This window comes from Phyllostomus hastatus, unplaced genomic scaffold, assembly GCF_019186645.2.
Source record: "Phyllostomus hastatus isolate PE091 unplaced genomic scaffold, TTU_PhHast_1.1 phas_scaffold_78, whole genome shotgun sequence".
Classification (NCBI taxonomy): Eukaryota; Metazoa; Chordata; class Mammalia; order Chiroptera; family Phyllostomidae; genus Phyllostomus; species Phyllostomus hastatus.
In genome coordinates, this window is record NW_025334041.1 from 27930839 (window position 1) to 27951705 (window position 20867).

A 20867-nucleotide genomic window follows, 5' to 3' on the forward strand; every position below is an offset into this window, starting at 1 on the left:
AGTTAGTTCTGTGTCAACATAAACCTAAGTAAATAACTCAAGTGGAGAGTGGGATTCAAGTTGGATTTCTGCTATTGTTTACACAAGACGTTGGCGCGCAGTAGGAGACAGTATTCATTTTGATGAGGATTAATTACAATAATGCTATTGAGACAAATGCCTCAAATTAACTTTATGGAACACAGCCTAATTAACTTTTAGTCTTAATGGGACATTAGCAGTAGTGAGACTGATCACGTTTTCCTTTAAGCAAATATCAATTACGCTGAATTGAGTGGCCTGTGCACTACTCACAGCGGCCTCTGGGCTTTCCTCAAGACTTAAAGAAGCCGGAATCAAAGATTAGGTGACTCAGGGATTACTGATGAGGTTTCCAGCTTGTCTTGGAGGGCATTCACTTGAATTTGACCATTCTATAATAGCAAATGGATCCATCCCACTGTGTTTTGCATGGCATGATTTCGACTTTGTAGCCCAAATGCAAGTGCTCAACTTTTATAGACTAAAGTGGTTATAGTGGATAATTTAGGGCCTTGCTCTTGTGTCCCACTCAGCCCAGATATAAAGGAATTAAGGGATGTATCATGATGGACTTAGATGCATGCCAATGAAGTCCCGGTTTTGATGTCCATGATTGTGTCACCCCCTCCCCCCACATACACACACTGTCCCCAATTAAATGTTTTGTTTGCTTCCTTTGCACACTTGTCTGGGTTCAGGGAACTTCTTACAGGCATGCGTGAACTTAATCTCCTATGTTTCGGGCACTGTTTGTCAAGCATGCACCTGCCTTTCTGCTCTAGGGCAGGGCTCAGAGACATGGGCACCGGCTCCCCGGTTGGCACCAAGGTCATGAAAGCAGATACTTGGCTGCTTGACACGTGAAAGAACGGCCACCATGTATGCTGCTACCTGTCACCTGCTAAGGAAGAGGTTCAGGTAAAGGAACTGCTGAGAAGTGCTTGTGGTTTCAGGGAGCCTGAGCAGTGTAGAGACAACACTGCTCTGTCCCACTGAAGATTCTAGAAGGTGGTTGAGGCTGGCTGCAGCCAGTTGAAGCCTTACACACTGGTGTGTCACTTGTGTCGCCGTATGTATGTGTGTTTGTGATTGGAGGGCAGTGCTGTTCTCAGCAAGGTCAGGTTATTTTTCTTCCTTTACTGAACATGTGACTTTGTCTAAGCAAGTGTGAGTTTGTCACAAGCCATCACGTGGCTGTGAGAACTTCACAGGTTCGTCTGTGCACAGTCTGGACAAGCTCCCCACCCACCCAGATGGCGCTGCTCATGGGCATCACTTGAATGCTGACCTGGTGTGCTGTTTTCTGTACTTTGGGTATAAAATGCATGAAGTGGATAAAGTTGATATTCTTTGAGCTAAACTTGCCTTGTTTATACTTTGCGTCTGAATTATAGTGTTGAAGTAAGCAAACCTTCTTCCCTAGAGCATTAGTCCCATTCCTAGGGAAGGTTTTCAGAAGGGAGTGGCCGTGAGCTTGTCAGCCCATCGTTCTCCTTCTGCCTTCACTGCTGCTGGCTTTTTGTGCCCCGTTCCGTCATCTCCGCTTCCCTGCAGGAGCGAGGGTGTGTATGTGTGAATGAAAACACAGTGTTCTCTGTGGGTATGCACGTGTGTTATAAATATCCAGTGAACTTTTCCACACACCTCTCCCTCTCAGATCCTAGAGGACAGCTCTAGTTTTATGGTGGCTAGTTGAATAATTCATTTTAACATACTGAAAGCAGTATACTTAGAGAAGAATGTGGGGACATCTTTCTGTGTGTATCTGCTGGAACTCCTGTTCACGAATGGTAGTAACATAAAACTTTACCCTGTTTGGCAGTGTTGTTTGTGCTGTGATTATTACTGACATGGAACAGTCCATCCAATCAGCAAACATTTGCTGAGGGTGCAGGATTTGCCACGAGGCCTTACGCAGAGTGCCAGGAGGTTAATAGATAACAAGTTGTGAGGCACTTGTAAAATCTAAGGGTGGTTTCTGTGCTTTTTTGCCAGATGGCTCCAAAGCAGCAACCACAAACAGGTATGCAATGTACACCCTCCAAGGTTACTCTTTGTAGCATCAACCCTCGTGGCACATACAAACCCGAAACCCCTATTCAGAGTGTGGTTAGAGCAGCCACCCAGAGTACAGACTTAGAGGGCAGACACCAAGGTCATTCAGTTAACCGCCCTGCTTTACAGACGAGGAGATCGAGGCCTTTCACGTTATAAGCTGTCTTAGTGGTATCTCACTTGTGATTCTGATTTGTGTTTTCCTAGTGACTGATGATTCCAGGTGTCTTTCATGTACTTACTGGCCACTTGTATATCTTGTTTGGAGACATGTTTATTCAGATCCATGGTCCGCTTTTTACTGGGTGGACATTGTAGGCAACTGTGAGCGCAAAGTGAAAGCCCTCAAACTTTTCTGCCAAATTATTCTGTGGAGTCAGTACTAAGAGTCGTTCTTTTAAAAAAAAGTAATAATCATAACAATCTTTATAATTTACAAAGTGCTTTTAAATATTCTGTTTCTGATGATAACATCCCCTAAAACCCTGAGAGGTAATTATCATTATATCCTATTATATACAAAAGAATAAACAGCCTCTAGGGTAAAATTTTGCATTTATAGGTAATTTGTGGGGGGGGAATGCTTATGGTTTTCATTAGGTTCCCAAAGGTGTACCCCAAACTACTATAGAGAAACTGTTCTAGAACTTAGCTTCTTCCATAATAAGTTCACAGACATGTGATGGATTTAAAAATATGGTGCTATTACCACTATAGTATACTGTCTCCAAGGCCAAGGCCAAGGAAGGTTAGCTTCTGTTCCTGGAAGGGGCTGTGCTGCTGAATGGGGGTGTCTAGTCATGTACTGTTGACATTTAACATTTTTGACTGCAACCCAAATAATTACCTGATATGATCATTAAAAAGTCCATAGTAGGGATATATATTACTGTTGTTTCCATTTACTTTTTGATAATGTTTTATAATCATAGGTATATATTTCACACATAATTATTAAAATTTTAATATAATCTACACATAGGAATTTCTAGTGTCTCCTGTCTCAGAATAGAAAAATAGAGGATTGCTCCCAAATCCAATGTAGTTGTTAACTAGGAAGCTGTTGCTATTAACTACCTCTCATGGAGCATTTTTCGGCTTAGAAAGTGCTCTGATTTGTATTTGTCCTTACACTCACCTTTGGTGTCCGTTGCTGTTGTTACTCGAAGGATGAGCACACAGAAGCTTAGAGAAATTCTTCTAGATTTGCTTACGGTGAGATAAGTGGAACTAAAGTTGATTTTAGTTTTCCTAAATTTCGAACAGTGTTCTATCGAACGTTATATAAAATTTTTCTGGAGTGATTATTTTAAAAGGCCCAGTTCTGGGCCTCTGTCCCCACCTAGGGTCTGCGTCAGTAGGCCTGTATGAATAGGGCCTAAGAAAGTGCCCTGCAGACAAGCATCCTGAACCATGGTGTTCCAGATGGCCCACACATTGAGAAACACTCGTCCAGACTATAAAACCCGGACTGTTGAAAGAACAGAACCTGGTCTTCAGGCCTTTGTCCCAAGATTGACAGCAAGCTCTGAGAGACAAACGTGATCAGATTTGTATTTCAGAAAGGTCACTCTGGCTACTGTGCAGAAAGTCATGTGGGGGGGGGGATCTGACCTAGGAGAGGGGGACCAGTAGGTCCCTTCCAGTCCAAGACAGAAACAACTATGGGTTACATGGTAATGGTGATGAGCCACAGTGAATGGGTTCAAGAGAAGTTAAAGGAACAGGCCTGACTGGGCTTGGTGATAGGATGAGGTCAGCAAGGATTTGCAGAACTCATGGTTGATTCCTGGGTTTTAGTCTTGGGCAAGTAGGAGGGTGGTGGTGCTGGTTTACTGAGATGCAGGCACAGGAGGAAGAGGAAGAGGGAGTGTTCATGAGGTCAGTCTTAGTTTGTAATTGTCTTTCACACATATGTTGCTGGATTGTTTCCATCTCCTCTCCTCAGCTCTCTGGGATTAGGATTGTACTATAGGAGCCCAACGTATGGCCCCGACAGACCTGAGCATTTCCAAAGAATTCTGTTTCCCATTTTATGAAGCTAGGACATTTATTCCATTTCCAGAGGCCTTCATCCCCGCTCTAGGAAGAAGAATCATCAAGATATCAGCAATGCTATCAGTTGGTGAAGAGGCCAGGTTTTGAAGTTGGGGTTTCATTGGTTAGCCAAGAAACAGGAAAGCTGACTTGAGAGGGCATTGAGCTAAAAATTATCTGTAATTTTCATCAGAGTCTCATCAAATAGTGTTTAAGAATGGTTACCTGACCCAATGGAGAACTCTAATGGCAAGGTTGGTGTGAGAGTTTAGCATAACTTTATTCAGGTCATCGTTTTGTCGGAAGAGGATGATGAAACTCAGAGAGGCGACTCACAGTAGACAGAGCTCAGAGTAAAGCCTGGGAATAGAGCTACGTCTGGTGCTCCAGACAGGCCATTCGTGCTGGTAAGGACCCATGACATCAGATCACATGATCCCCATGGCAACCCTGTTGGATGCCAAAGCCTGTATATTCATACCAATAATACAACCACACAAGTTTGGTTCTTGTCCTGAAGTCAAATTGACCATGATTTTAGCTTCTGGGTCAGCATGGCTTACAGATCAGCCCAGATCTCTTCTGTGTAAAAAGGACATTTTGATTGTTCAGGTTCTGAGCCCTGGAGAGCGGGGCTCTGGTGCTGGTGGTTGCCACGTGTCCCTCCAGTGTCACTGCTCCTTGTCAGCTGTGGTCTGGATTTTATGGTCCCCGTCACTCATGGTTTGCTACTATATTTGTCACAGCGTCCTGGAATAATGGAAACCTTTCAACACACAAAGCTGTATGTGTTAAAAAAGAAATTGTTCCTCCTCACCATCCATCAAAACAAAACATAATAACCTTCAACCATGGCAACATGGAGTTCTCGAGCTTTGGAACTGATAGAACATTTTGGGTGTTAACAAAAAACAATCCCTTGTAGGAGAACTTGCTGAAGCCACAGCTATTTAAACAGGTTAGTGGGTGACTAGCAAGGTCCTTGCTTCGGATTGAGTAACCCGAGCCATTCATGCCTCCCTGTTGTCCCCCAAATGGCCATCTGTATTAGTTAAAATATCTAGACTGTGGATCTTTAGTAGCCAGAGACCTTGATTGTATTTGCATTTTTAACATGTGCATGCTTTTTATGTTGATTTTAAGTCAGACCAGATGGGGCCTGCCACGCAGCTGTGCTACTGTTTCATCCATGCAGCATCATCTGAAGTTCCAAAATGAAATAATGAGCAGAAGTGGCTAATGTTGCTCACCATGAGCTCTTCCAAGAGTTTAGACTGTGTTTTGTGTCCAAATGAAAGCCATTGCCTCTTTGGCGATGGGTGACCCGAGACATGATGATATCCTGGTCACTCGGAGAATCAGGTGCAAGGACATTGCGCTCCCACTGCATTTCCTCCTCTCAGGGAAAAAGAAATCAGTGTTCATTGTGCTGTTGTGTCTGTGGCGTTCTTCAGCTTGCTGTTTTGTTGGGCAGCCTGTTGTGCAGGGTTTTATAGTAACATCCTGGTAAAAATGAACACTCTGTACGGCATCGCCCCAGCTGGTCCCCACTGTGAAGTTAAACATTAAATCCGAAGAGCAAGGAAATTGAGAGGGAAAAGCTCTGTCCTCTGTCCCCGAGTTGTTGCTTGCCCGCAGTGCTGCTGCAGCCCTGCTTCGAAAGCCCCCCCCCAGCGAGTGGAGGACCATGTTGCCTTGTGAGCCGATGGCAAGGACTGAATGTGGAGAGCCCAGAAAGATGTTAAGAATCAGAACTACCTATCTCTCTGCCTACTCCATTCCTAAGTTCCATTTTTATTTTTTAAAATGTGGGTATCTTAATTTTAACTAGATTTTTTCCATCAAAGTAGCATAGGATAATGAAAATGAAGTGGGTATTTACATATTAAATACTGTATAAGTTTTGATACATGATGTAATATAGATTTGATTTGAAATAGGACTAAATAAGATACCAATTTTATAAGCATACTGTCTTTATACATTTTTGTTCCTTGTTTTTATAAATAATTACCTACCTTTTTCCAAGGATTCTTCTACCTCCACCCCTAAGAGGGAATTCTTTTGAATCATATTGTTATTGATAACTTTGTGCTTCTTTTTTTTTAAAGTTTTAGATTTTCTTTTAAATTTTAAAACTGTACAAAACAGAAAAATGCAGACTAGCCAGGGGTCTTTTTTGGTGTTCTTGGCTTTGTAATATAAATCATCTGGATATGCTGCTTATTTTGAGGGTATATTGGTCTATTTTTTTTTTATTCCTGGTAAATTGTTCTCAGGCTGAAGCACAAACTTGCATGTCTGAATAGAGGTGGAGAGAATTTTTGCATTCAAAATATACCCACTTGAAAATTGGAGATTATTAAGGAAATGACAGGCCTGGAACTATTAGAAGCGTGAATGTTAGACCTAAAGTGGTGTAACCCCTGTATATGTTTATTTCTATACAGCTAGCAATTTTGAAGAGTTTGATTTTTTTCCCCCTACAGCAATCTGAATGCGTGTGTTGAAGTAGTTGGAAACCGTGGCAATAAAAGCCTATTCCGTTAATCATTATGCATGGCGTAGAGGGAGCTGAAACAGTTCACTGGCAGATATTGAAGGAAAATTGGACGTCCTTTCCTGCGCTTGAGCAGAAATGCCTCAGATGGCAGTGCAGCACCTTGCTCTGGGACCTCTGGCCTCCGCCGAGGGGAGCCCTTCCTCTTTGGTCCTTCCTGTCTCCAGCGGCAGCACTCAGCGAGAACCCCTGTACCTAGCACTCGCAAGAGCTCTATTTACAGAGCTCTGCCATCGCCCCAGCTCTCTGGGAGTCCCATGGGTCTCAGGCCCTCAATTGTACTGTCTGTACTTACTCATTTAGGGATCAGTTCTTTTTTTGTCATCCGCCTGCTCTTTGTATGCTCTGTGGGATGATCTCATCTGTGTCTGCAACAGTTAGACTTTTTTCTAATGGGTTTTAGTGGGCCTGCCCCCAACAGACAAGCCAAGTAGGTTCCTCAGACTGCAACTCCCGAGCCAGACCGCCCAGTGCACGTCCAATGTTGTCCTTCACGCCACGTGACCCGCAGCTGCTCTTTACCTCGTTTATCCGAAACTTGGAGGTGCTGGTGGGGCCGCCTTATAAGGATGTTGGGAGGAGCCAAGGTGATGAGTAAGAAAACACAGCAGTCCCTGAAGCATAGCAACACTTAATAACAGCAAATGTTAGCCTTCCGGTTTTCTCCTTAAAGCCCTGTTATCCACCTCTCCTAGATTTACATTTCCACCTGTCCCTCTAGCTTTCTTTTGTTTGTATTTTTGTTTGTAACTTAAACTCGTCCTGCTCTAAGTTTCTCCTCCTGGTCTCCCACTGCAAGTATTTCCCTTTGTGGTAGATTCTTTCACCTCCCCCATCATTCATAGTGAACATTCTTTGGGATGTATGTTGTTCCATTTTTATATACAAGGCATCACCAAAACTTTTCTCTAAATCCCTTTTCTAGTTATCTGTTCAGGGCTAGTGATCCTCTAACTACGATTTTACCCAAGGCAGCCTAAATCAGTATTTAAAAAATCTCGGTGTTGGAATCAGATGAAACCTTGCCAGCTCTGTCACTTCCTGGCTGTGTGACTTTGGATGAGTTACCTAACCTCCCTGAGCTTCAGGATCCTCTCTGTAAGATGAAGACAGTGTTATTTCTTTGAAGAATGATTGTGAGGCTCTGCTGAAATACTGCCTTTGTAGTCCCTGGTGTAGCCTCTAGCTATACCTGTAGTGACTGAACATGCAGCTGTTACTGTTACTCCCTCCCTATCTGGTCTTCATCTCTCTCTGTTCCTGTGAGTGGTTCAGAGTTACTCAACAGAACCTCTATCTCTTACTTGTGATTTTTTTTTAAAGGACACAAAGAATGTGGAAAGGACTTTAGATGTTTTTAAACCATTCACCTCTGCAAAAATCAAAGCTACCATTTAGTAAGTACCTATCAGGCATGATGTATAGTTTTAAAACCCTGTGTAGTGGATGTGGCTGGAGCTCTAAGAAGCAAACAGGCACCCCTCTGAGCCCTCCCAGCCAGGAGTGTCTTGACTGGTACTTGAGCTCTGCCCATCCCTGGTTCAAACTCCAGATTTTTGTCATAACGTATTGCTTCCATAACCCCACGCCCCCATATTAAAATAAATAAAAGAAAGTAAATTTCTTGATATATGTTCCAATGACTGGGAGGGAACCCACTACTTTGTAAGGAAGTTAGTTCATTGTATTTCTGAAGTTAAATACTTCAGAGTTTTGTGCTAGAACCTGATCCCTATATTTTTTGTCATTTGATTGCTTTTTAAAAACTTAAGTCATGTCAGCCAGTCTAACATCTTTCCTGATAGACCTTTAACCTTTAAATACTTGAATTTAACTATGGCTCCTCCCACCATTTCCCTCCACTCCATCAATCCCCGACCACAGAGGATGAGTTTATCCATTCTGGTCCCCTTCATTTCGGAAATGAACGTTATCCTATATATGCTCTATTTCATGCACACCAGACATTCTCTGTCCCAGTTTTCTCCCTCTGGCTTCAGATCTAGGAACTGCCAGGGTCTCTGTAGCCCAAAGTGCACATGAGGTTTTTCTCAAACAGCTTTAACAGTGCCAGCAGAGAGCTTGAAGTCACTGCCCTGAGCGTGGGGCCTGGATGCTTCCTTGCAAGGTCACTCATTCTCAAATGAAGTATTTACAGAGTACCCAGGTGTTAGCGCCCCCAGGACTCCTTATTTGTCTTTCTCCTCGGTCTCTTGAGATTGTGAGAAAGTGAGCAAACAGTGAGCAAGGCCAGGAAAAGCCTCTTGCATCTGGTTTCTGTCCCTGTGGTCTCTGCTGTTGCCGGGCAAACAGTCCTGACACTCTGAGCGCATCAAAGACATTTGCATGAGAAAGTTTCAGGGATTTATTGTTTTCTCGTGAACATAGGCAACTGAAAAATCTACAGCCTTGAGAATAATTTAAAAGGAAGTTAAATTTTATCTTTTCAGAGCTATTAAGATCCCTAGGTGTCAACTTTGTAATCAAATTCCTGAAAGTGGCCTTATCCAGGCTCTCCCTCTCTGAAGTGTAGCAGAGTATCAGGAGCATCGCCAGAAGGGCACAGCTGCCTGGGTTTGGATTCCAGCTTTGCTGCTTCCTGTCCGTGAGGGTGGTTTCCCCAACCGCTCCAGTGAGGTGAATAATGGTACCTACATTGCAGGGTTACTGTGAGCATTGAATGAGTATTACCATAAAGTGCTTGAGAACAGTGTCCAGGACGTAACATATGCTCACTTAATGCTGTTATCATGGTTGTTGTATCGACTGAGGAAATAGTTTCATTTCTTTACCCAGAAGAGGACACAGTCATGACATAAATAGATGTTCTTCAGAAGTCAACTCACATCTGTAGTAAGTTACTTCCAAGTTTGGGGAAACACTTAACTAAATGTTTCACTCTAGCCCATTATCTAGATAACTATGTAGATCTAGCTTCTTGTTTTTCATGGAATTTATAATGTACCCAATCTTCAAGAGCTGTCAGAAATGGGTCTCTTGTTGTTTTGGGTTTTTTTTAAGAGAGAGAAAGGGAGGGAGAGAGAGGGAGAGAAACATCAATGTGAGAGAGAAAAACATTGATTGGTTGCCTCTCACACACACCTTGACCAGGGACCAAATCCACATCTCAGGTATGTACCCTGACCAGGAATCAAACCCATAACTTTTTGGTTTATGGGACAGTGCTCCAACCAGCTGAGCTACACCAGCCAGGGCAGAAATGCTTTCTTAAGTTGTTCATCATTAGGGTTCAAGGAGCTTTCTTGTTCCGTGATCAGGGATCCCTGATAGTGAATGTTTACTTGTGGAATTTCAGGCACAGACATGCGTAGTGACACCACGCTCCTTACAGATGTGCTCCCCGTCCTGCAGTGTGGGCGCCAAGCCCCACGCTGGTGTTCGCTTCCCGTTTGACAGCCTGGATGGGTGGGTCTTAGTGTCCTAGCTTTTTGATTTCTGAGCAGATGCGGTGACCAGGGAAAGTGATGCTGTTTTCGTTATAATGGTCTGAGAATCCCTACAACTCTCTTTGAGTTATAAACTGTGGGGGCAGGGAGGGAAATAACTAAACACACCTTCTACTGTTGTTGAGAATAACCCTGGCTTAGCTTCAGCAGGGTCTGGCAATTCAAAGGAGTTTGTGTTCATTTCCTTTCCGTTGAATACCTACTGTGGTCCTTCACCACAGGGTGTTTAGCAGTTGGTTTCTTCCTCTTAAATTAGATGCAGTTATATAGGGAACTCCTTTTTTGTTCAATGGATCATGATTTACTTACTGAGTTGGCTTTGTATTTATATTATGATTTTATTTTTTCTATGGTTGATTGAGTGCATGCTCTACCTAAAGTATTCTGCCTACACCACAATTGGGATGAACAGAGCATGTAACTGGAATGGTAGGGAGAAAGGCAGGAATGTTAAGTTGAAAAAGGTAAGTCTCATCATTGAAATTTAAGTAGGTGGCCAAGTGATCAGCTGTTTTCCGTTTGGAGGCCTAGTTGTGTTTACCTAAGAGGTGGATTTGAGCTGAGCCTGGAGGAGGTGGTAGGATTTCAGGAGCTAGAAAAAAAGCCACAGTAAATGCTAGGTGGGGGAAGAGTATGGACAGAGACCTGAATGTGTGGAAGGTCTGGCAGGGCGGGGCCTGGGACCCTGGAGACAAGGCTGAGAGGCGCTTGCTGGAGGATCCCCAGCTCTGCGCTTCAGACAGGGCTCTTTACGGTGAAAGGCTGTGGACAGTTCCTGCGGGGGTGCGGGGATGGGATTGGGGTCAGAGCCGAGATCATGCAAGGCAGCTGTTGATGCATGTGAGGTGGCTGCAGAGGTCCGAACTGCCAGCCTCCAGTTTGGCCCAAGATGGTGATTCGGATATGCTCTGAGGAGGGCTGGGCCCAGTGACATCAGGAGTGAAAAGGAAAACACACATTTGGGTGAACTTCCAAAGGTTCAAATAACATAATTTGGTAACTGGTTTACTCCAGGGCAAAGAAAGCTTGAAGAATTAAAACAGACAGATTTCTAGGTTGGGTGACCAGAAAAACAACATGCCAATAATTAAGCTTTGAACATAGGAGAGGGTCCAGGTTTGAGGGCTGGGTGGGTGACACGTAATAATGGGTGTAGTGATGTGTAATTTTGTGGCCTTTGTAAGATATTCATGTGGATATATTCTCTAGGCAGTTAGAAGTTGAGGTCCAGCAGATAGAAGAGATTTGGGTCTGGGAGTCTGGCCTTCTAAGAAATCTTTGAGGCCTGGGGAGAGGAGGTCTTGGCCTCTTCCAGTCACTTCTTAAATGAGAGGCATTTGTCAGGCTTCTCTCCTCAGATTTTCCCACTGAGAGCCGAGGACCGAGCCAGGCTGACATACACCCCTCATTTAAGAGTGAGTGGGAGAGCCACTGCAAAGATCACTGTCTCAGAAGGGAGCTTCCGCAGGGACGGGCCAACCAAGCCCAGCAGATGCTGTAGCCGAGAAGACGACTTTGAGTGGGATAAAGAACTGATTCTCACCATTGTAATGTCTTTTTAATTTGTGTGTGTATGTGTGGACATTTTGAAACTACGCAAAAGTAGAGAGAACACAACCCACTATCTTCCCAGTATCCAGCATTAGTTATTATCAGCATTTTATCAGTCTTCCTTCTTCTCCTCACCTTTTGGGGGGAGGAGAAGGGAGCTTTCAAGCATGATCAGACCCGTGCCATTCCTCCCATAGTTTAGCTTGCCACTACTTCATAAAGACAGTTAGTTTTTATATGTCATTATCTCACCAAAGCTAAAAAAATTAATTTATCAATATCAGCTAACAAAACTTCTCTTCATTAAAATAATTTGAAGTCCTTGAGAGTCACATCAGTGATACTTTCCATCGAGATGAGACCTCACTCTGAGAGCCCGTTTGGGGAGTGGGCAGACTGCCGTGCTTCGCGTAGAAAGGACGCTTCCACATGGCCTGTGGCCACTTTAGATGGAAGGCTGTTTCATTTTGTGTATACCCTCAGCCCCTGGGAATAGCAACCAAAATCTAAGATTGGGCTTCCTGTTTTTAGATCATAGGAATTAAAGCATTTATTCAATGATACTGCTCCGGTTTTGCTTCCTCTGGCCTACATACAATTCACTTCCTAATTCTAGAGCCATGGTCCTCATTTGGGACACATGGCCCTCTCCAGGGTCATTTTTAATTGCCATGGCCTCGGAGGAAAGGGGCTACTGGCATCTAATAGAAGCGAGAAGGTAAGGATGCACAGGACAGTCCCCCTCCCATAATAAAGGCTTAACCTGCCCAAACTACCACTGGTGTCAAGGCTGAGAAACTCCGTGTTGGAGGGACTAGCATATTCCAGAGGAGAACCACCCTTTCCAGTCCGTTGTTACAAGCTCGCACGCCAGGTCACTGTTAAGAATTTGTCTCTCTTCTTTGGAGCGAGGTAACGTCCCTGCAGGTGTTTGTTCTTGGATCATCTGCATCTCTGGGTTTGGCTGGGTCTTTGAGCCCACCAACCTTCATTCCATTTTTCCTTATCTTGGTGTCCTCAGACTCCAGCAGAACACAGAAGTGATTCGGTTTCTTTGGGTAGGAGATTTAAGGTGGAATATACTTCCAAGGTATGTTCACTGGGCTGAGCAAAGTTCTGTCTTTGCAAGAAGACAGCAGCTTGGTGGGGGTGGGGGTTGCTATTGAACAGAAGGTGGAACTTCTTAAACTAAGATATAATGTATATTTCTTCATCCTAATTTGAAGTTGAGCATGAAATGACTATTTGTAGTAATTGAGAAACATAAATTATATTACATTCTTTATTTGTAGGAAATACAGTTGGAGCATGCAAAGCAAGCCTTTGTGCAAAGGGACAATGCCAGGACTGGAAAAGTCACAGCCATTGACTTCCGAGACATCATGGTCACCATCCGCCCCCACGTCTTGACACCTTTTGTAGAAGAATGTCTAGTAGCTGTAAGTTGTAACTTGCCCTAATGAAGTAGTTTATTCCACCTGGCATGAGCTCAGTGAATAAGGGATTGTAAGAGCAACTCTTACATGTTGTTATGTAAAGGTTTTTCTGTTTAAAAGAAACATTTTCTTAATGTGATTATATACATTACTAAAGTTAAAGACACAGTATGTTTTGGCTAGTGTTAGTAGGTAGGTTAATTTGTTACCTGAATGATATCGAATCTCTTAAAGAAAACATATTAATTGGTTTTTTAAAAAAGAAAAAACAAATTTATGATCTCATACTAATTTTGCTTTATATTTTGAGGTGTGTCAAATGCTAATCTTTGCTTTTATCTATTTTCCAAGGCAAAAAAAATTTTTTAAGTCATGTGCCTGGATTATATGTGAGGTCAGCAGAACAGAAACTATCAGCGTGTGTGTGTGGAGAGGTAACAGTGGCATATGGGACAGGCAGTGAGCCCCGCTGTGCTGTGTTGCGGAGTTTCCATCCTGGTGGATATCCAGCTCCTCTCCTTCCCTGCTGGCCCCAGAGAGTGTCCTGGAGCTTTCTGCGGGGGTGGTGCCCAAGCCTTGGCCATGGAGCATAAGAATCACCATATGGATAATTATAAAAAGTACAGATTCTAAGCTTCTTTCCAGATCTACTGATTCACCATCTACAGGTGGTGAGGACCTTAGAGTCTAACCCTGAGCTTCCTAGATCATTCTGATGGTCACTTGGATTTGGGGACCCTTAGGTGGTTGGTAGCTATCTTTTCATTCATCCCAGGGAGATTTTTTTTTGAGTGTTTTCACCATCATCTGGGTTTCTCACAATGCTTACCATAGGCAGAAACTTAGGCTACCTTTTCATTTTTCCTTTTTTATCCCTGGTGCCTGTTTTTGGAAATGTGGTGTTCTGACAAGGCCTTTTCCACTCTGGCACTGTGTTAATCTAGCTCCCGTTCTTGCCCGCCCCCCTTCCCTGCTCCATTCTAAACTCCCATGTCAGCTATTCTAAATGGTTACTAAGCGAAGATTTATATGGTTGTTACCTTATAAAGAAGGGCTTTCCTAATAAAAATATTTTGCCTTGTTAGGGAAGGATAGAATTTGAAACCCAAACTGAAGTTCCATTCATAATGGACTTGCTGTCTGTTTCCCTTATCCCCTATTAAGAAATATGGTTTCTTACAAATTTTGACTATCAGAATTCTGACCAGTCTTAACCCCCATCAAAGCATATGGCATCTCATAATTTTACCATAACATGCCTGTTTGCTGGAAATCCACCACTGTGAAGTCTGTGTATAAATGATTATTTATTGCTAGTTATAAGTAACATGACAAATCATGATATTAATGCTAGATTGGCCACTTTTCATAGTATGTTTGTGCCGGTGTAATATAGTTTTGTGTGTACAAGCACACACGTGTGTGATATAGGTTTGCATGTCTAAGCCTCTAAGAATTGCTCATTAGATGAAATAAACAAACTTATAAAACATTTCCAATGGAAATTTGAACTCTGTAAATTACTACTGGTGCTGTTGTTATAACCCTACACATGTATTTATTTAGTTTTCTAGGATCGTGTGTGTGGAGAGTACAAGTTCTGGTCATGATTAGTTGCAGTTACTTCTAAAAATCATATAGCTTTTTTTTTCAATGTGAAGGAAAAAGATATATAACTATTTCTTCTTATACATGCATTCTTGATTACTTCCCAAACTAGCATTGATATATGTACTTCTGAATCTTCCTCATTCTGTACTTTATTTTTATTCCCCCTCTCTTACTTTCAACTTATTCGAGGCTGCTGGAGGCACCACGTCCCATCAAGTCAGCTTCTCCTACTTTAATGGATTTAATTCACTCCTGAACAACATGGAACTCATTAGAAAGATCTACAGCACTCTGGCAGGCAACAAGAAAGATGTCGAGGTGACTAAGGGTGAGTGAGAGTAAATCTGAATTCTTACCTGCAAGCATCTTGGTGCATTATTATTAGAGTGAAGAAGGCAACCAAGAAGTTTTGTTGTAGATTTTTTTTTATTTCATTGACACGTACTAACCCTATGGCATACGTGTGTTCTTCATCTTGTGATTAGACAAAAGCAAACAAAACAATCTTTAGCAAGTTTTAAATAAACCAAAGACAGTCTTTGAGTGAGAGAACAGCGTAAAGTTTCTTAAATGTTTTCAAATCTTGCTAGAGCCTGGGCTAAATTGGCAGCCTCTACAGTGGGCTTCAAAAGTACATGAGGAATTCCATAAACTTATACTGGTGACAGTGTAAATTGATCTACAGTCTTAGAACAAGATACCAGCATTTTAATGAGATTTTCTTTTAAACAGAGAATTGGCTTAGGAATTCCACAGCGTCATTAACATAACCTCCTGGGACCTATGCATATGAGGTTTCATATCTGCTCCCTAGTTTTCCCTGACCTGACATTTGAATAACATCATGTGTCGTTTATTGAGTCTTCAGATGGCACCAGACTTTTAAAGTCAACGTTAGAGAAACTCATCTGCACACTCTCCAAATGAATGAAAGGACTGCCAAAGTTCTTACCCTATTTGGATTGACTTGAATTCTCCAACTGATGATGATAAAGTTTTGTGATGTTCACTCATTCCAGTGCCTTGAGTTAATGCTGCATTTAGTGGCTATTCCTCCTTGAATCTTTCCCTTTTTAACTCTTTTTCCATACAGAGGAGTTTGTTCTGGCAGCTCAGAAATTTGGTCAGGTTACACCCATGGAAGTTGACATCTTGTTTCAGTTAGCAGATTTATATGAGCCACGGGGGTAAGTTTGCCCTTTTTTTTTTTTTAATTAGCTTAATAAAAGGAGGTTAGGAGGTGGGGGTAGGAGGAAGGCCCCAAACTGGGAGAAAAAGAAACCAAATTAAAGATAACTCTGAAATATAGGAAAGGAAAAAGGGAATGTTTTACAATTCTGTAATATACATTTTAATCAACTTGTATTTTGTTGCTTGTGCTTGTTTGTTTGTTTTTTTTTTTTCGTCCTCCACCCCGGCAGCCGGATGACCATAGCAGACATTGAACGAATTGCTCCACTGGAAGAGGGAACTCTGCCCTTCAACTTGGCTGAGGCCCAGAGGCAGGTGGGCAGAAAGCACCTCTCACCCCCTTTCACTTGCAGTTGTCTTTCGGACTCTGGTCTGACCTACCATTTTTCTATTTTGCACCCAAATTCCAGACAATTTCATAAGGCTTAAAGGAGAAATTACTTAGGGATGTTCTGATTAACAGATAGTTGACATTTTTGCTCTTTCCCCGCCGACCCAAAGATGAGGTGGTTTTTCTAACTGCACTGAAAACCTAACCCTCCAAAACAGGGAGAAGACCCTTTCCCCCTTCCTCCCTAGATCTCGGTGGAGACGCGGGCAGAAGTCCCGTTTCGGTGTCGCTGGCCCAGCGACTCCTGGTGCTGCTGAAGGAGAGCTGTCTTCGCTGGGCAGAGAGGTTCCCTGTCAGTGCCGTTGTCCCACTGCTGTGCCCTCCGTGTTTCTGAATATCAAAATGAGATAATTGTGTTTAGTCTGGAGTCGTAGTTCGAAGGCTTTTAGACCTCTTTTCTCTGTGAAGGGATTCGTAAGTTATGTGGAAACAATTTGAGGAATGCTAAATTTTATTTTATGGTTAACAGAAACCAATCCCTTGCAGTTTGGGAGTGAGAAACTTAAGACACGAGGACCTCCTCATTTAACTCTTGCTCGACTTTCTATAGATCAGGATTAGAGAATCGAAGCCTTCATGGGGTGGGTTGTGCTTACATGATGTTTATAAAATAAATCCACTCACAGACGAGCATCGTTTTAGAAAAAGAGATCCTTTAAGGCAAAGCCATCTCCGAATCCTGTGAGACTTAACAGTTTTTGGCTTGGAGCTCTGGGTCTGTACAGAGACGCCAGTGTGACCACAATGGGTTGATGCGGGCTACATTTTTAAGACTGGCAGGCCTCAGGCCAGGACCCCCTCCTTTCAGCTCCTTCCCACTCGAATGCAGTGGCGAGTTCTGTGTGCAGCATATTACTCAAAGTGGTGGGTGTGTGCTCAGTAAATCCTAACTAGGCACCTCTGGAAAACCAGCTGGCCGTTGTTAAAAGAGGAAGCCGATTTCCCCGAGTGCAGGAGAGAGGACTGTATAATTGTGTGCAGAGGTGGAAGCAACGTTGCTCTCCCCTCCCTTTGAATTTTAAACACTGCTTACCAGTGTCTCTGTGCTACTAGTTGTAGAGATTTGAGGATTAAGAAAAAGCAGGGACTTTTTTCTTTTCCTTTTTTACTCCTGTTCTCCAGTTGGCAGTGGTATCCCACAAGTTTTCCTTCAGGCCCTCTGCAGCTTTTGAGAGTTGGCAGGGGGTGCTTGTTGATACTGGTCATGAAGAGGTTAGAGGAGGCTGATGGGATTTACAGTGGGAAATGGTTGGCTGCTGCTTCGAGGGTTAGAGCAATTCACAGTGGTCTTGCCTGGAATATTCTTTACTCTGTGAACCTCAGTGGGCCAGGCCGCATTGACAGACTCGAGCAGTGCAGGTCACCCCCCAGGCAGGTCAGTGCTAACACTCACTGTCAGCAGAGGCACAGAGGCATCCGGGGGTAGGAATCTCTTCTCGTTTCACGAGCATACTGCATTTCTAGCTTCAGAAAAGTTCAGCGAAAGCCTGGAGTTTCATTTATTTTGTCTTTAAAATAAAGACTTAGTGATAGCGATAGGTTCCTCCCACCCCATTATTTCCACAGTGTTTTCACTTGTTATTTTGATACCAAAACCTTTCAAAGTATTGCATATTTTTGTCTTTTTTTAAGTTAAAGGATAGTTTACATACAACATTACAGTAGTTTCAGGTGTACGACTTAGTGATTCGACATTGACACGGCTGACAGTGTGCTCACCACACTCGGACTGGTGACCTCTGTCACCGGGCAAAGTTATCACACCATGAGTGACTGTACTCGCCTTCACCGTTCTCACCCATCCCTCCACCCCTCTCCCGTCTGGCAACCACCAGTTTGTTTCTTGTTTCTACTAGTCTGTTTTAGTTTTGTTCTGTCTGTTCATTCATATTATGTATTTTTATCCACGTAAATAAAACGGTACCTTTCTTATGGTTGCAACGGTCACAATGAAGTTACTGTTGATGTCCATCTGTACAGGGATAGACTCAGAAACACTCCATGTAATTCACAGAAGGAATGCTTCACATTCTTAAAGGTGCATATTTCTGTGGAAAGCTATTTTCAGTGAATTTGAAGGAGATTGCAAATTATCTCATTGTGTTAGAATTGTGTTACATTGACAGTAACTAAAATTCAATGGGTTGATGGCTGGGGTTGGTAATTATTTTCATTGTTCACCAATTTTAATGATTGTGGCTTTTGAAAAATACAGATTTTATTGAATGTTTTTATTCATTCAACAAGTATTTATGAAGCACTAACTATATGCCACCCTCATTTGAGGGAGTACGAGATCTGTGTATGAGGTCCATCCTTACAAAGTCCAGCCATATTTAATATAATGAGGATGGTTTGCCTGGCATCGATGTAACCTGGCAGTCAAGGAGAGTGGACTGGAATGCATATGTGTGAACCACGATGACTTCACTGTACTAGTCAGTGGGGGCGGTAGATGCCGTGGAGTGAGCATGTGTACTGTGTGGCTATCACATACAAGGTGACTGAGCAAGTAGAGCAACAAATCTGCATCAGATTTTGCATTGAGCTTGAACATTCTTCCGCGTAAACTATTGGGATGATTCAGAAGGCCAAAATATGGGCAACTAGTGAATGGCAGCTTCATCACAACAACATGCCCACTCATGCATCACGTCTCATGCAGAGTTTTTTGCGAAACATCAAACCACCCAGGTGACTCAGCACCCCCTATAGCCCAGATTTGGTGCCCTGTGACTTCTGGCTTTTCCCAAAACTGAAATCATCTTTGAACTGAAAGAGATTTCAGACTGTCAGTGAAATTCAGGAAAATATGATGGGACAGCTGATGGCAACTGGGATAACTGTGTGAGTTCCCAAAGTGCCTATTTTGAAGGGGACGGACGCGTCATTGTCCTATGTACAGTTTTTCTTGTATCTTGTATCTCCTTCAATAAATGTCTCTATTTTTTATATTACTTGGCTGGGTACCTTCTGGACAGACCTCGTACACATAAGTTTGCTACTGGATTCTTTGCTACTGTTCTATGTAGGCAGAGAACACAGACCACTGACTGGCCTGAAATATGAATTTTAAAATGATAGATGAAACAAGAGGAGAAAATAATAATACAATCACCTAGTTGTAACCACTGTAAAAATTTTTAATATCTCTAGACGGTGAGGTATCCAAAATGTTAGTGTTATTTTTATGTACATGTATATGCCCACAAATAATTTTAATAAAAACAATTTTTAAGGATTGTGAAATACTTTAAATATTTAAAAACATAAAGAGAATTAAATCATGAACACCTGTCTACTCACCATATTCTTTTTTAAAAATATATCTTATTGATTATGCCATTACAGTTGTCCCATTTCCCCCTTCACTCCCCTCCAACCTGCACACCCCCTCCCACCCACATTCCCCCGCTTTAGTTCATGTCCATGTGTCATACATATAAGTTCTTTGCCTTCTACTTTTCCCATACTATTCTTGCCCTCCCCCTGTCTATTTTCTCCCTACCATCTATGCTACTTATTCTCTGTACCTTTTCCTCCTCTCTCCTCCTCCCACTCCCCTGTTGCTAACCCTCCATGTGATCTCCATTTCTGTGGTTTTTATTTATAATGTCATATGAACATTTCTTAATATTAAGTATTTTACTACATAATTTTTATGATATACTATCTTGTTTTAAGGCTGTAGCATTATGTTTAACCAGTCCTCTATTATTGGACATTTAGGTTATTCTCACAGGTTTTGCTCTTAGAAAATAGTACTGCTTTCCAACATTCTTATAGCTTGATCCTTGTTTATGTACACAATTATTTTTTAGCCTAACTTTTTATCAGTAGAACTGCAGGGTGAGAGGTTATATGTCTTCTAAGGGATTGGGTGAATATTACCAAGTTTCCTTTCAGTTTAAACTTGATTAAACGCCAGGTTTGAGAAGCTGTTTCTATCAACTCTTGCCAGACTGAGTGTCGCTATTAAAAAACAAACCAACAAAAAACAGACCCCTAGTCTCCCATTCTGATTGATGAAGAATGTTGTCTCATTAATATTTTTAAATTTATATCTCTCCATCACTAATGAGACTTGAACATTTGAAAATAGATTCATAACATTGTTTTTAGTACATAGTGGCTTTCATTACCTTCAAAACATGATGTTTAAACAGTAACAGCAATGATAACTTTTCATTAATCAAAACTTACTGAATCTAACCCTACCTTCTTCCCTCTTTGACATTTTATTTGTGTCATAAATTTAGGAACCAGTGGATAATTTTTTAAAATAGCGTGTGCTCATTTTTGTTCTGTCCGCTTTTCTACTCCCTGTCTTTCCGCTCTCTGTTCCCTACACACGGGAAGAAGAAGGCTTCAGGCGAGTCGTCTCGACCCATTCTCCTGCAAGTTGCAGAGTCGGCCTACAGATTTGGACTGGGTTCTGTCGCTGGAGGTAAGCCAGGGATGAGTGCAAATTTGTCAGTTTTATTATTCCTCTTATTTTTTTCCTCTGGTTTTCTGTGTTGAAATATTAAAGGCAAACCTTATGTCGT

The 20867-nt window shown here is 42.3% G+C and overlaps 1 protein-coding gene across 4 annotated transcripts in view; it reads left to right on the forward strand.

Moving 5' to 3' along the window:
• The window catches only part of SLC25A13 (solute carrier family 25 member 13), a 169827-nt gene that overhangs the window by 87068 nt on the left and 61892 nt on the right, over positions 1-20867 (forward strand). For 3 of the 4 annotated variants that reach the window (XM_045828248.1, XM_045828250.1, XM_045828251.1), the window contains 5 exons: positions 12984-13130; positions 14928-15066; positions 15832-15925; positions 16160-16244; positions 20680-20767. In XM_045828248.1, coding sequence (XP_045684204.1) covers positions 12984-13130; positions 14928-15066; positions 15832-15925; positions 16160-16244; positions 20680-20767 — 553 coding nt within the window. The remainder of the gene's footprint in view (positions 1-12983; positions 13131-14927; positions 15067-15831; positions 15926-16159; positions 16245-20679; positions 20768-20867) is intronic. The other variant, XM_045828249.1, reaches the window with a different exon arrangement.